Genomic DNA, 13,505 nt, shown 5'->3' on the forward strand with positions numbered 1-13,505 from the left:
CGTGCTGGTGGCGAGTGAGACATGTGTTCCCGTTCTCCGTACTGCACCGCTCTGCCATCTGGCTTGTGTTCTTACTCTCCTGTGCTTGCACGCGTCCTGCTTCCCCCTGCCCCTCTTCTATGCCCCGCTGCGCGGTGCCACCATATCTATACAACATTCTTTTCTCCCTTCCCCGCACCAGTGGCAGCGCGAGAGAACCGGGATGCTCCTGGGTCTTGGTGGTCCCCTTTCTCCGACTGATTGCTCCTCTCTCCCGGATGCCGGGGGTGAGTGACAGAAGAGCTGCGTATGTGTCGTGCCGCATCCATTGTCTGCCCGCGTGCTTCTCACGTGCGGCCATTGCCGTTTCCAAGCTGACTTTACCCGCGCCAGAGATTCCACCTCTTGTCTCCCTCTGCACGTGTGGGCTGCCAGGCTACAGCGCCCGGGAGGGTGAAGTGTTCAGCGCCGCCGCTGGCGACCTTCATCCACGACACCGACTCCCCTTTGTGCTTTCTCGCGTTGCCGCCTCCAAGGCGATTGCGTCTTTGTCGCCAAGCAAGACCCTCACCAGTCCCAAAACGAATGAGGCACCCACCGTCGTTTTCACCCATCGTCGCGAGGCGGCGCCAATGCTGCACGGGTGCTGCCTGAGCATTGCGCACGAGGACTCCGTAGCGGCGTCGGTGGCATGGCCCGTCTCGTCACCCGACTCTTTTTCCCCTAACGATTCTAATGCCTCGCCAAAGAGACTCTGCAGAGGAACAGATGTGGTGCGTGCACATTGCTCGTTGTCGGATGCGACGGCCACCGCGTTTGCATACGCGATCGACGTGGTGAGTGTGGCAGAGGTCCACCGCGTGCGAAGCCGCTTTCCCCGACTCGGGCAGCGGTGGATGCCTCAGTGCATCACGGCCGTGTCTGCCGAAGATGTGCGGCGTGGGCTGGCGTGTGTTCAGAAACAGCCGCCGGAAAGTGGTGCCGAGGTGGGGGTTCCCGAGGCCGGCCACGGCAGCGAAGACGTCAGTGCATGCCAGGCGGTTGGACGTCGCGATGGGTGGTGGGAGCACCTGCCCACGCCATGTGAGAGCGAAGCGGACGCATATGCCGCCGTAGTACTGGCGCAGCACTGGGGTGCGCGTGAGTGCGCTGTGAAGCTGGTAGGCATTCCTGGTCGCTCTTTCGCATACGAGTGCGTGGGTGCACTGCTGCCGCGAGGTGGTGGTGCGGTGGGTGCCGAGTCCAATCCGTTCACAGTGTCGTTCATGGTGTCACACAGCCTCTACTTGGCCGGTGTAAGTGGCGTTGAGGCGGCCACCTTGGCAAAACAAGGACTGCAGCCTCTGCTGTACCTCTATACGTGGACGGAATGGGTGCCGTTCAATCGCACGGTGAATCTCCCCTATGTTGTCATGCTAGCCTGCACGCCTTGTTCTTCAGTCGCACGGTGATGCTATCTCTATGTGTACCGTGGAAACTTCTCGTTTGGGAGGCGCATTCCTCCTGCCAGGGTGGTGATGCGCCAGCAGGCAACGGTGACACATTGGCCGATCCTCCTCAATTCTCAACAGTTTTGTCTGCTTGTGGAACACCAACTTCTTGGCTGCTCTGGACGTGAACAGAATGAGACGACCTGCAAGCAGCGGAGAACGAAAAGAAACCCCCAAAAAACTAAAGCGGTGGATCTTGCGGGGTTTCTGTGCGAGTTGGCAGTGTTCATTGTATTCAGCTGCGTATCGGTTGGTGGTAGTGATGTGGTCGAGGGCTCTTCAACTGTCGTTGTTCGTGCTTCAGCTTCTCATGCAGACGCTGACTTTCTTATTCCCCTCCTCTCTTTCGCACCCCTGCCGACTCTCTGGTCCTTCCGTGCTCCACTCATACGAACGCACGCACACACGCACACACACACAAAACACGTGCTTTTGCGGCACCTTCTTTTCACTCTCTGCTGCCACTCGTCTCCAACTGACGCCCGCCGTCCAGCTTTAAGCTCTCAGCGATCACCTCGACCTTCGAGTAATAAAAAAACAACCTTTACACCTCTTCACTTGCCAACATGCCCGCCAAGGCCGCCTCTAAGCCCGTCAAGCCCGCCCCCAAGGCTGCACCCAAGCCTGCCGCCAAGGCCCCCGCGCCGAAGGCGGCTGCCACGAAGCCGTCCACCAAGACCGCGCCGAAGGCCGCCGCCCCCGCTGCCCGTCCCGCCTCCGGCTCCTCCAACGGGGTGTACGTGAAGAACTGGGGTACTGGTTCCGTCGCCGATGCCACGAATGTCTTTTCCGCCGCCGGCAAAGTGATCAAGGTCCAGCTGCGCCGCTGCCGCTACGCCCTCGTTTTCTTCGACAACTCCGCCGCTGTGAAGAAGGCGATTGACCTCTTCAACGAGAAAGAGGTGCTGGGCCAGACGGTGCTGGTGGTGCCCGCTAAGACCAGCCCGAAGCCGGACGCGCACGAGAACTCCGCGTGTGTGTTCGTCAGCCCCATTTTCCGCGCTTCGACAACGAAGCAGCAGATCATGGAGCTGTTCGCTGGTGTGAAGGTGCAGCGCTTGCGCACGTACCGCCAGAACTACGTGTACGCCTATCTCAGCTCCTCCGCGGCGGCAAAGAAGTTCGTGGAGGAGAAGAACGGCGTTGAGTTCCGTGGCCACACGCTGCGTGTAGCGCTGTCCGCTCGCTCTTTGGAGAAGCTCCGTGCTCGCCAGGAGGCTTCCAAGGTCCTCATTGCCGCTCACCGCCACCACAAGGAGCATGAGCGCCACTAAAGCGGTAGAACCTTCCCTCCGTGATGCATGGTGCCCGGAATCTCCGGCAGAGAGTGAGTCTCGCGCTCCTTTTGCCTACCCACGCGCACACGATTACACATCCACATTATCCGCCTTCTCACTTCTTCACGCTCCCTCCTCCTCGAGTCGCTGTGAGTCGCTCATCTCCACCCCCTTTACACCTCTCTCTTTTGTTTTCTTTTCCTTCTCCGGCCCACTGCGAGAGAGGGCAGGCGAAGAGAAAAGAAACACAAGGGAGACGGAGGGTAACGAAGATGTGCCCGGCGAGCGCGCACTCGTGGGAGAGAAGGCGAAATCAGGAGCGAAGGTATGACGGAGCTCTGTGGTGTCTCTGTCTGTCTGTGTGTGTGTGTGTGTGTGGAGGAAGGTGGTGTGGGCACGCATTTCTTCTTCCACTCAGCCGTTCCCCCTTTTCTTTGTGCCGCGTCCTTCCTTTTCTGGTTTGGATGCACTTGGAAACACTGACCCCTTCGCATTCGGGGGGAACGGCACTCGCTGAAGCTAACCAAAAAGCAATACAAGTAACTCGCCCTCCCCTCTTCTTCCCCCTTTTAAGCATGCCTTCTCTTGTCCTCCCTCGTTTGGTCGGCTTGAACGCCTCCCGTCTCTTTACAGGGTGGGAGGGGAGAGAGAGAGCCGTGCATGGGCCATGCAAGCTGATTTTCTTATGCACCTTTTTATCCTTTGTTTCACGACACTCCTTTACCAACAACAGAACGACCCCCCTCCCCCACACATACACACGAGGAAACGCCGATGAGGAAGCAGAAAGTGTCTGGGTGTGCACATGGACATGTGCATGTCTATCTCTCTCTCTCTCCCTCTGTGTAAGGACTCGCGTTAAGACTCAGTCACACAGGTACAACTTGTCTGACAGGTAACCCCCGCCCCACGGCGGCGCTCGCTGTATGGACTTAATCGTACGTCTTGTACCCATCCGCGATGCAGCGGTGGGGCGGCCGCCGGTCTACCACACTCCTCAGATTGGTTTGTAGCAGCTGTTGTGCTGCTGCTCTCGGCAGAAGCTGCAAGCTCCTTCACACCTCACCTCGTGATGATGCCCTAGTCGATGCAGTGCACGTCATGACAATCTCCGTTAACCACTTTCTTATTCTCCCTCCTCTCTGCGGCGGCGTCCTTCCCTTTCGTCTCCTCCCTTGGAAACACACATATGGGGCCCATGTGCGCACTCGTCTACACGTGCCTTTTTAACGGGTGTGCATCGGGACTTGGTGAGCCGACACCGCCTCCCTTCCCGACTAGCTACGAGCGGGGGAGGCGAAGCAGGCGAGTCGAAGCAAGTGCAGGGAAGCAGTCCTACACGCATCGGGGCGCATGCAATAGAGGAAAGGCTACCTACGCCTTTTGGGGGGTTCTTTTCATTCCCTCCTCTCTCTCTTCTCTTCTCTCGCACCGACAGTTGTGACTGGAGCTTCTGTGGTGGGTGGGTGGGTGGGTGGCACTGTTGACACAGGCTGCTTGCGCTTTCTTCAGCCCCCCTGGCTGTTGGCACTGCCCCGTTCTCGCTTTCCACACGATCTTCTAGGAGTAAGCAGCAGCACACGGGCCCCAGCGCTGCACTTCAATATGTCATCCAACCCACTGTCGCCGTTGTACAGCTCACCCGCGTCCACCGGTTTCGCTGCTCCTTACCTGCCCTCCTTCACCAGCCGCTACTTCCGCCTTTCGCAGTCCGCCTTCGTCATCTCGGACTACCTTGTGCGTAAGTTCCGCCTCACCGAGAGTGTTCTGCTGACGTCGCTGTGCTACTGGCACGAGTTTGTTGCCGTGCACGGGCTGCGGAAAGCCAACGAGATCGTGCTGGCCACCACGTGCGTCTTCCTCGCTGCCAAGGTGGAGCACGCTCACATACGGCTGGCGCGCCTGGTGGAGGCTGCATTTGACCTCGATGCGAACACAACTCCTCCAGCAGAGCTGGAACAGTGGTGCCGTGCCGTGCTGGATGTGGAGCTGGTGCTGTGCGATACCATCCGCTTTGACTTTGTGCGCATCTTCCCCCTTGCTGACACTCTGCGGTCGGTGCAGACCCTGACTGAGACGGGTCAGCTGCCGTATGCTGCGCAGCAGGAGATCGGCACGGCGGTGCGACGCGTATTTCTCTTCTCCTTTGTCACACCGCTGTGCGTCAAGGTGTCGATGCAGCAACTGTGCACGACAATCCTCTACATGATCGTGACGGCAGGGCACAAGGAGCTGGTGCCTGCCTTTCAGTCAACCTGGAGCGCTTCAGGGGCGGAGTTTCCCGATGAGGCGGAGCTGGAGGGCATTACGGCGGTGCTCATGGACGTCTTCGCGTACCTACACAAGAAGTTTGGCGTGCCGGCGCTCGACGATGTCAACGAGGCGCGATACAAGCGCCGTAGATCGCAACATGGTAATGACGCTGGTGTCATCAGCTCCGTCTTCAGCAGCGCCAGCGCCGACTTTACTCCGCTGATGAAGATGTCGGAGCAGTGAGAGTCCTCTGAGGTGACTTGGCGAGGCCTGAGGAAACTAGCAAAGCGGACGGCTTTGTAGTCTGATGAACTTGCACTTGAGTTTTTCGTGAGGTGCGCCGAACTTCCTTCCAGCGGCTCGTGATCTCTGACGGTGGAAAGACGGGAAGGGAAGTGACGCTAGGAGGGTGTCATGGTGTATGTGTGTACTGACTGGTAGCTGCCCACTGGCCTTCTCAGTCTTCTGATTCGGTATGTTGGCGTGATCACGGCGTCAGCGTCGCTCCTTAGTTGCCTCTTTGCTCTTGTGCTCATCAGCACACTGTCCACCCATGCCTGCGAGTGAATGCCACTGTGCTTCCCCAAGAAGAAAACAGACGAAAAAAGACAAAGGACAGTGCCCCCGCAAGGCGTCGCCAACTCTTGACAGTGGAGGGGCGGGGGCGCTCGAGTAATGCCGCTGCCAAGCTCCGGGTCTTCGTGCGCACGCTTGGCATGAATGTCTTTTGCGTAGCTGTATGTGTGGACGGTGCGGGTACAAACAAGCAAACAGCCACATTCTGTCAAGGAGAGGAAGCGAGGCGGAAGATGACGAGCCTTGCTGCTGCGGACCTCTCCTCACAGCATACCCAATCTAACTGACCTCAGACCTGGTCTCTCTCTCTCTACTAGTACCGCTACTTTATCCGCCATGCCTTTCCCCTGTCATCTCCCCGCGCTTAGCAGCGTATCTGTGGTCGTGTGCGTCTCTGCGTGCCGCAGGGCTGCGTGTCTCTTATCGTAGCGTTTTCTCGCGTTTACTTTAGCGTTGCATCTTTTTTTTTCTTTTTGTGTGTGAGTGTGTGTGAGTGTGTGTGTGTCTGCGTCTTCTCTCTCTCTGTACATCATAGCGGCGGTGGCATTGTGTTCTTTAGTGCGAGGTGGCACCGAGTGACGTGGGCCACCCCTCTCGTTTTGCCTGCACGCCTGTCATTCCCCCCTTCTTTCCTTTTTCTTAGTCAGCCGCAGCCGCGCAGCAGAGGACCTCCCCCCTCCCCACAAACCCACACGCACACACGCCCAGGATACTCATTTAGTTTTGCTTGCACCCATCCACGCCTCCTTGTCGCAAGCGTTTAATGTTGGTGCTCTCCGACCTCCACTCCTCCCCCTTTCTCTCTTCTCTCGCTCTGTGCCTTTCCACTTGACGGTTAGTGTGTGCAATTTTCCCTTTCAGTGTTGAATCACCTCTGTTCCCCCTTCCTCCATACCATCTCGTGCGGATGCAGCTGTGCAGTGGTGCCGTGAGCGTGCACTACCGAGAGGACATCTGTCAAGATGGCGAGTCCGTGCAGTTCATGGCGGTGAACCCCAGTGGCACAACTTTGGCGGTCCTCACGCAGCTACGTGTCCACTTCTGGAGTGCAGGGCCAAAGGTGGTCTACCTGACCTCACTTGCCGTGCCTGGCACCTCGCTCGAGGATAATCCAGCCATGTACGTGCTCTGGCGCCAGCGGCCGGGTAGCCACCTCGCCGTCATTACGGCTCGCCATGTTGCATTTTACGAGGCGGACATCAACCTCAGGTCGTCCGAGTTTCTTCAGACAATCGAAAGAAAGGGACAAGCAATGTACATGCACCACGTCGACTCGGCGTCGCGTGTGTGCTACTCGAGCGAGGTGCCGATTGTAACGGGACTTGCCACGTCCGCCGTCGCCGCCGGCCCCTACGCCTTCCTCGTGACGACCACCGCTGGTGTCGTCTACGTACTGGGGTGGCACCAGCAAGGTATCCTTCATCAGTGGACCACTGTTGGACTGCAGGGAGGCGGCCACACTTTTTGGGGTATCACCAACGAAGAAGGGAGCAACATCGTGACTGCAGCAGTTGACGATAGCGCTCTCGCCACAACGGGCACGACCCTGGCCAATTCGTCCTTGTCATTGACAGCCATGAGGCTGTCCATGCCGTCAACGTGGTCGCTGTCGCGCCCGGATCCCCTGCAGCGGCGTTGTCAGCAAGGCCTACGGGTACCTTCCTCAGAGGCCATTGGTGACTCCACTACAAGCCCAGCTGCGGCGGCGTCAGCACCCGCTCTAATTCCGCCTCCCGGCACCGCTGTGCGAAGATTTGCGACGCCATTCGATTCGAACGGCAACGCCACGACTTCGCCACCGCTGCCAGACGGTGAGGCGACGAAAACTGCCGGGCCATCCGAGGTGGACACGAATGCCAAGGAACCAACTGCCGATGAACAAAACGTCTGTGCCAACACATCTGTGAACATAAAATCGCAGAGGCTGCGGCAGCACAGCCACTTGCTTTCTTCCTTTTCGGCTACAGACGCCGCTGACGCTCACCGCAGCACCGGAGCAGAGTTGTTGTCCGGCACCATCCTGCACGCCTCCTTCGCCTCTGGCTGGAAGGTGCTGTCCTTCGTCTTCACCAGCGGCAGCGTGCTGCTGTGTCGAACCTCCTGCGGCACGAACTTCACTCACCAGGTGGTCCAACTGCAGGGTTGTGTGACGCCAATCATATCGGCGTGCATGGTGGCCATCAACGTGCGCCACCTCCTGTTGGCGGTGTGCACCCAGGCGGGTGCGATCTCGTGCCGGCGCATCGATGGCACGTCCCTGGCGGTGCACCCGAACCCTCTGTGGAAAGGCCTTCGCGGCCTCAGCGACGCCGTCTCCAAGTATCCTTCCGGCGTCCCGTGCGCCTCGAAGTCGCTTGGCTTGATTGCTGGTATGGAGTGGTCGCCTTCTGAGGAGCTGCTCTGCGTGGCCTTTTATAGGCATGGCATGGCCCTCGTGCACTACAGCGGCGTTGTCGTTACCCGCCACCTGTCGGGGCCATCCACCGCCACTCTCCTGCGCACTCCACAAGTGCCCGCGATGGACTCTCAGTTGGCTCTTGATGATGAGACAGCTGTGATGGGCGAAACCGCGCAGCCACCACCGTCGAGCAATGCCCAGAAAAGGGTGGCATCGCTTGGCTGCTCTGCCATTTCGTGGAAGCCGGACGGAACGCGACTCTGGATGGCAGCTCCTCGTCAGCCGTACTTCTTCTCGACGCAACTATCTCGTGTACTGACCGTGGACACGGTCGGACCTACCTTCGGCCACCACTCCCCGCTTGCCCTGCTCGCTGACAACGCGCTTTACCTGGTCTCCCTGTCCGAGGCAGCCACCTCTGAGGGTGTGTGTGAGATGGTACTGGTGCCGGACAGCTATCTGCGTGTCCAGTACCCGCTCTTGTACGGTGCTGTGTCGAGCGACGGGAGCTGGATTACCTGCGCTGGCCGCCGCGGCCTCGCCCTCTTCAACCGGGAGCGCTACTCGTGGAAGTTGCCTTCGAAGGAAGAGTCTTTCAGCTGCATAGCGGACCCTGTATGGCTGTGCGACGTCGCCGTGGCGGTTCCGGCGCTTCGGACTGACTCGAGGACATTTGAGCTGGTCGTCTTGACCACCTCGAGTGTGTCACTGTCGCACGCCTCTGCATGTGTGGCACTCGATTCCAGGCCGACTCAGCTTTCCTGCATTCACCAGGATCAACGGGGGGAGGGCTATGTTGTGGTCGTGGACTTTAACCAAGTGGTGCGCGTGTTTCGCTACAATGTTTTCACCGACGTCCTCACACGACCGTCTTCCGCAAAGCCGTACGTCACTCTCACGCCGGTGCAGCAGCTGGCTCTACCCAACGAGCTCTCAAACCCTCTTCAAGTCATTCCAGTGTTTCTGCGCGACGAAGAGGACGACCGTGAGGCTCCGCAGCGCACTGAAGAGCAGATGGGGCTGCGCTTGATACTGCACAAACGTAGCGACCACACCCTCGTCTGGCTCCGAGGGGAGCTGGGCACAGCGGGCGATGCTGCCAGCGGCTTTGCTTCATCGACTGGCAGCTTGCCGCACGTCAGTGCCGTCGCGGAGCCGATAGACCCAACGAACCACTTTTTTTTGTTTCGGTGCTGGGTGGACCGTACCGCGCCAGTGCGCGGGACGGTGCTGCTGGCGCATCTGGAGGAGCAAGGCCTCGTCATGTACCAGCTACAGCTGTCCTCACGCCGTTCAACTACAATGGTGGCCCCCGTTGCTCACCGTATAGAGGTGGCAGCGACGCGAGACTTGGAGCTGCTGCCGCTCTGCCCTTCCCCGTTCGACGGGTACATGCTGTGTGTTGCAACAGACATGTCGGCACCTCGGCCAAGCCATCAACACTGTGCCGCCGGCGTGATTGGTGGTGTAAATCAAGCCAGCCCACGGCCGCAGCTGGCGCTGCGCCCCATTCTGTACGCTCACCGCATCTTGTCACTGCTACTGTTGGAGGCGATGCCAAGCAGCCTAGTGCCGCCGCGAGTTTTCAGTACACAGGACGTCAGTGCATCTTCCTTTGCCGCCAGAACCATATCACGGCAGTCGTCCAGGTTCGAGGGAGGTGCTACCTGTGCTGTAGCAACCGCATCTGCGATCTCGTCTTCCCATGCTGCTGAGGTTGACGACCGTGTTGTCACCTTCATGTGGGACCGCAACTTCTTCCACTGGCTGGAATACATGCGGCTGAACGACACGTTCTCGGCGGTGTTCGACTACTTCCTCCACACGGCGCTCAACGACTCGCCTCCGGCTGCAGTGCAAGGACTGGGCCGACGCAGCGCTGTGCGGGCAACCATCGCTCTTCTCCGCAACTACCCCGAGTTTTATGCGATCGTTGTGGGGTGCATGCGCAAGATGGACTTCACACGCTGGCGCCTTGTGCTGGACTTCCTGGGAACACCGACGGACTTGTTTCACGAGTGTGTTGCTCACTATTGCTACGCGGAGGCTGTGCACCTGATTCGTGTGATCATGATGGGGACCTACAAGCCAGTGGCGACGCTGTCTGTCAATCGAGTGGCTGAGTTGGGCAGCAGTGGCTGCGCGGCGAGCGATATCACGCCTCTTCAGCAGGCCAGTCAGTGTGCCGTGGAGCTCTTCGTCTTGTCTGTGGAAAATGGAAATTACACCGCGGCCTACGATATCATGCGGTTCATGGCACGTCTGGAGGAGGAAATTGGCATGCCGCCCACGGGCGGCGTTGATCTTCACGATGGCAGTGGCGGTGGCGCAGGCGGGTCCGCTAATTCCTCCGACAGCTTCTTGACGCGGTGGCTGCGGCAGCTTACGTTCGGCGGCACTGCGCACTTCGATGCAGAGGCAGCCGTGGAGGGGCCGACGGGAACGGCACTGTCTGGGAAAGCGAAGGCCAAGGGTGGCTCTTCGAGTGGGGCTGTCACTATGACTCACTGGGTCGAGGGGTTTCCTACCCTAGTGTTCGACATCACCCGTTGCGACCCTGCACGAAGCGGGCGCGCTGCCGAGGAGGCTGCCGAGGAGGTTCAGCGCCAGACCACTGTGCATCACATGTTTCGGCGGCACCATGCGCTCCCTGAGGCGGTGCATCAGGAAGCTCTGCGGCTGCTGCGCACCGGGTACGTTCTGCAACTCACCAGGCTTATGGAGACCTTCTCTTTCTCAGTTGCTGGTTTCCTGCAGGCGGTGCACCCCATCTTCGCCGCTGCTGCTGCTACTACTGACGTCAACGATGCTGGGGAAGGAGAGGTCCGGTGCGATTCCGTCAGGGTGTGTCTGCACGACATCTTTGACGGTCTTCACAAAGAGCTCGGCTTGCCCCGCAGTTTTGCGGTGAACGTGGGTCCGACAGTGAACACGATGTGGAGTGCATGGGTGATGGAGCAACGGACGGCACAGGCTGCCGCCCTGCCTGGGGTGCTGAGCAGCACGAACCCGAGGGTGTGGACGGTGGCTCAGTCGGTGCTGTACGCCTCACCGAGTTTCCTCCGTTCCGTAGAGGCGCTGCACCAGCTCTTCAGCCCCATCTTCGTGGTCGACTTGGCCTTTTGTGTCGTGCTGATGCACAAGTCGAACCTTATTTCACTGCTCCTGTCGCGTGAGACATCCACAGATGCACATGCAGGGCAGCCGGAGGACGTCGCGACAGATTCGGGGGCCGGAAGCAGTGTCTCTCCAATGAAGCTGATTGATGCTCTTGGACAACTCGACGCACTTTTGGCAGTGCCGGAGAACACAGGGTACAGACCCTTTCTGCAAGATGTCTTCACCTCTCTGCCGCCCTCCATCTTGCACGCCATTGCGCCACCAGTGTCTCCTTGTGCCGGTGTTGTCGCATCTTCTTCTCGAAATGATGCAACTTCGACAGGTGCGACGGAGTAGCACGTGTGTGCGCGACATCAAGCCATGTGTGCGCATGTGCGTGTGTGCGTTTTGCGCACTCTCCTCCTGCTCCTGTCCTCCCCTCTCCCCGTCCGCACGACGTGCCCACGTGCGGCGTTCCTATGTTTCCTTTGCCTGCGCTCATTTGCTTCTTCTCTCGCCCTCCATTGTGTGTGCGTGTGTGTGTGTGTGTGTGTGAGCTTGAAACTGCCGTCGTGACTCTTACTCTCCCTTTTTTCTCTTTCCCTCGTGCTCCTCGGCGCACCCACGCTTACATCTGCGACCTCTCGTCACCCTGTGGTGTTGTATCCGTCCGTCCATCTCCCCTTCCTTCTACTCTGCTCAAGGTGGTAGCAACTCTCCTGTGGACAGCCGTAGCGGAGGAGACGCACACAGTTGACCCCTTATGCGTGTGATTGTGTGTCCCCTGCGCCTTTGGGAGTCAAGTACGAGACAACGTCTGTATCAACCCTCTCTGCTCGCCGCCCGGTGAGTTGGCGAATCACCGGAGATGCCGATGGGGCTCGTGTATACATGCCCACACCCCGTACTGCTACCCGTAGTGCCTTAGTAGTCAAATGCGCGCGTCGGAAAGGCATTACCTCACATTTCATTTTTTTCTCTTGCTTCTTTGTGCCCAACGTCTTCTCCATTGCCCTCCCTACACAACACGCCTTCATGTGGAGGGCGGAGGCACTGTGACGGAACTCTGCGCTCCACCCCCACCCCTCACACCGCCGTCGTTACTGTGGTGTATCATACCTCTCATGTTTCCCCTCTTTGTTTTTCCCCCCTCCAACTCACTATTTCTTTTTCCTCTGACCCCCACTCTTCTCTCTGGATGACTTTCACTTTTTTTCTTGGCGCCGTGTGTTGCTGCTCGTGTGTACCATCACCGCCGTCGTCATTACACACCCTCTCGCTTTCCTTTACCGCCCCATTGTGCGTGTACTTCGCCGCTGCCGCATCACGCAAAGATGTCTCTCTGCTTGTTTGTGTGTACCCGTGTGTCGGACTTCAGCACTGATTTGTAGCGGGTCGGTGTCTCGCCACAATCCTACAGAAGGGGCGACACGGGAAGAAGCCAATTAGGGTAAAGGAAGGACTCCGGTGCGGCAGTTCAACTTACTTGTCACCTATACACACACATATATATATATATATATACATACATACATACAGGTGCAACTATACACACGAGAGCTGCATCAGTTTCCGTGTAGTCTTCTCCCCACGGCCCCCTTTCTTTCGCTTGTTTGTTTTCTGCTACGCCCTTTCATTAAAAAAAAAGATACCTGCACAACGTAATCGTCAACCCACTCACTCTTTCACATGCAAGTTCACTTCCTCCTTGCTTTCCGCGAGAGACACGCTCATCTCTAGAGATCGCTGCCGCCGTTGTCTTTAACGTTGTCACGTGTTTTTTTTTTTCTTCTGCTGCTTCGCTCGCTGCGATAGGCGTTGCTGCTGCTGTCATCCTCGTGCTTGGCTGCTCTCTCTCTCGGCCGTTGGACGCCTCTTTTTCTTCTCAAGCGCGCTTGCGTAGAATTCTTTTTATATTGTTCAACGATTCAGCTCCGTTTCGCTCTGTTTCTTTGTATCGTTGGTTGTCATGCACGTGCGCTAGGCTCTCCGTTGCGTGCCTCCTCCTTCTTCTCTGCTGGTGTGCGCATATTGGCGCATTGCTGTTAGTTCTTCTTATCCTTGACTGTCGTGTTTCTTATATAGCGATACACACCGTCCCCTCTCTGTACTCCTACAAAACTACGCGTGTGTTCGTACGGGTGATCGCCTCGCTGGTGCGCACTGTAGTTTATCTTTCGTATTGGATTTCTCTCTCTCTTTCTGTGTCTTTGTTAACCTCAACGCGAGTGTGTTGTGTGACGTGTCTGTGCGTGTTCTTGGAGCAGGTGCACCTTTTTATTGTTCTCGCACCACTCTCCACAAACAGATCCACAGCGCCTCCGTCCTCCGCCCTCCGCCCCACCCCTCTCCGTGTACGCGGGTGAAAGTGTCTGTCTATGGACATACGCACCGACTGACACGGTCCGCATCGCAATCGCCCCGTACTCATTT

General features: G+C 58.2%; 4 protein-coding genes across 4 annotated transcripts; all 4 read left to right on the plus strand.

Moving 5' to 3' along the window:
* Window positions 1–257: 257 nt before the first annotated feature.
* Window positions 258–1,430, plus strand: LBRM_32_0830 (conserved hypothetical protein; the record flags this gene model as incomplete). The annotated part of the gene is made up of 1 exon (XM_001567390.1): window positions 258–1,430. The coding sequence occupies one exon, from the start codon at window positions 258–260 to the stop codon at window positions 1,428–1,430; it is 1,173 nt and encodes a 390-aa protein (XP_001567440.1).
* A 605-nt stretch (window positions 1,431–2,035) lies between these two features.
* Window positions 2,036–2,743, plus strand: LBRM_32_0840 (putative RNA binding protein; the record flags this gene model as incomplete). Its single annotated transcript, XM_001567391.1, has 1 exon — window positions 2,036–2,743. The coding sequence occupies one exon, from the start codon at window positions 2,036–2,038 to the stop codon at window positions 2,741–2,743; it is 708 nt and encodes a 235-aa protein (XP_001567441.1).
* Window positions 2,744–4,351: 1,608 nt separating this feature from the next.
* On the plus strand, window positions 4,352–5,242 carry LBRM_32_0850 (putative cyclin 9; the record flags this gene model as incomplete). Its single annotated transcript, XM_001567392.1, has 1 exon — window positions 4,352–5,242. One exon carries the CDS (start codon window positions 4,352–4,354, stop codon window positions 5,240–5,242), a length of 891 nt encoding a protein of 296 aa, XP_001567442.1.
* A 1,240-nt stretch (window positions 5,243–6,482) lies between these two features.
* On the plus strand, window positions 6,483–11,429 carry LBRM_32_0860 (conserved hypothetical protein; the record flags this gene model as incomplete). Its single annotated transcript, XM_001567393.1, has 1 exon — window positions 6,483–11,429. One exon carries the CDS (start codon window positions 6,483–6,485, stop codon window positions 11,427–11,429), a length of 4,947 nt encoding a protein of 1,648 aa, XP_001567443.1.
* Between the last annotated feature and the right edge of the window lie 2,076 nt (window positions 11,430–13,505).

Source organism: Leishmania braziliensis, chromosome 32 (assembly GCF_000002845.2).
Source record: "Leishmania braziliensis MHOM/BR/75/M2904 complete genome, chromosome 32".
NCBI lineage: Eukaryota > Euglenozoa > Kinetoplastea > Trypanosomatida > Trypanosomatidae > Leishmania > Leishmania braziliensis.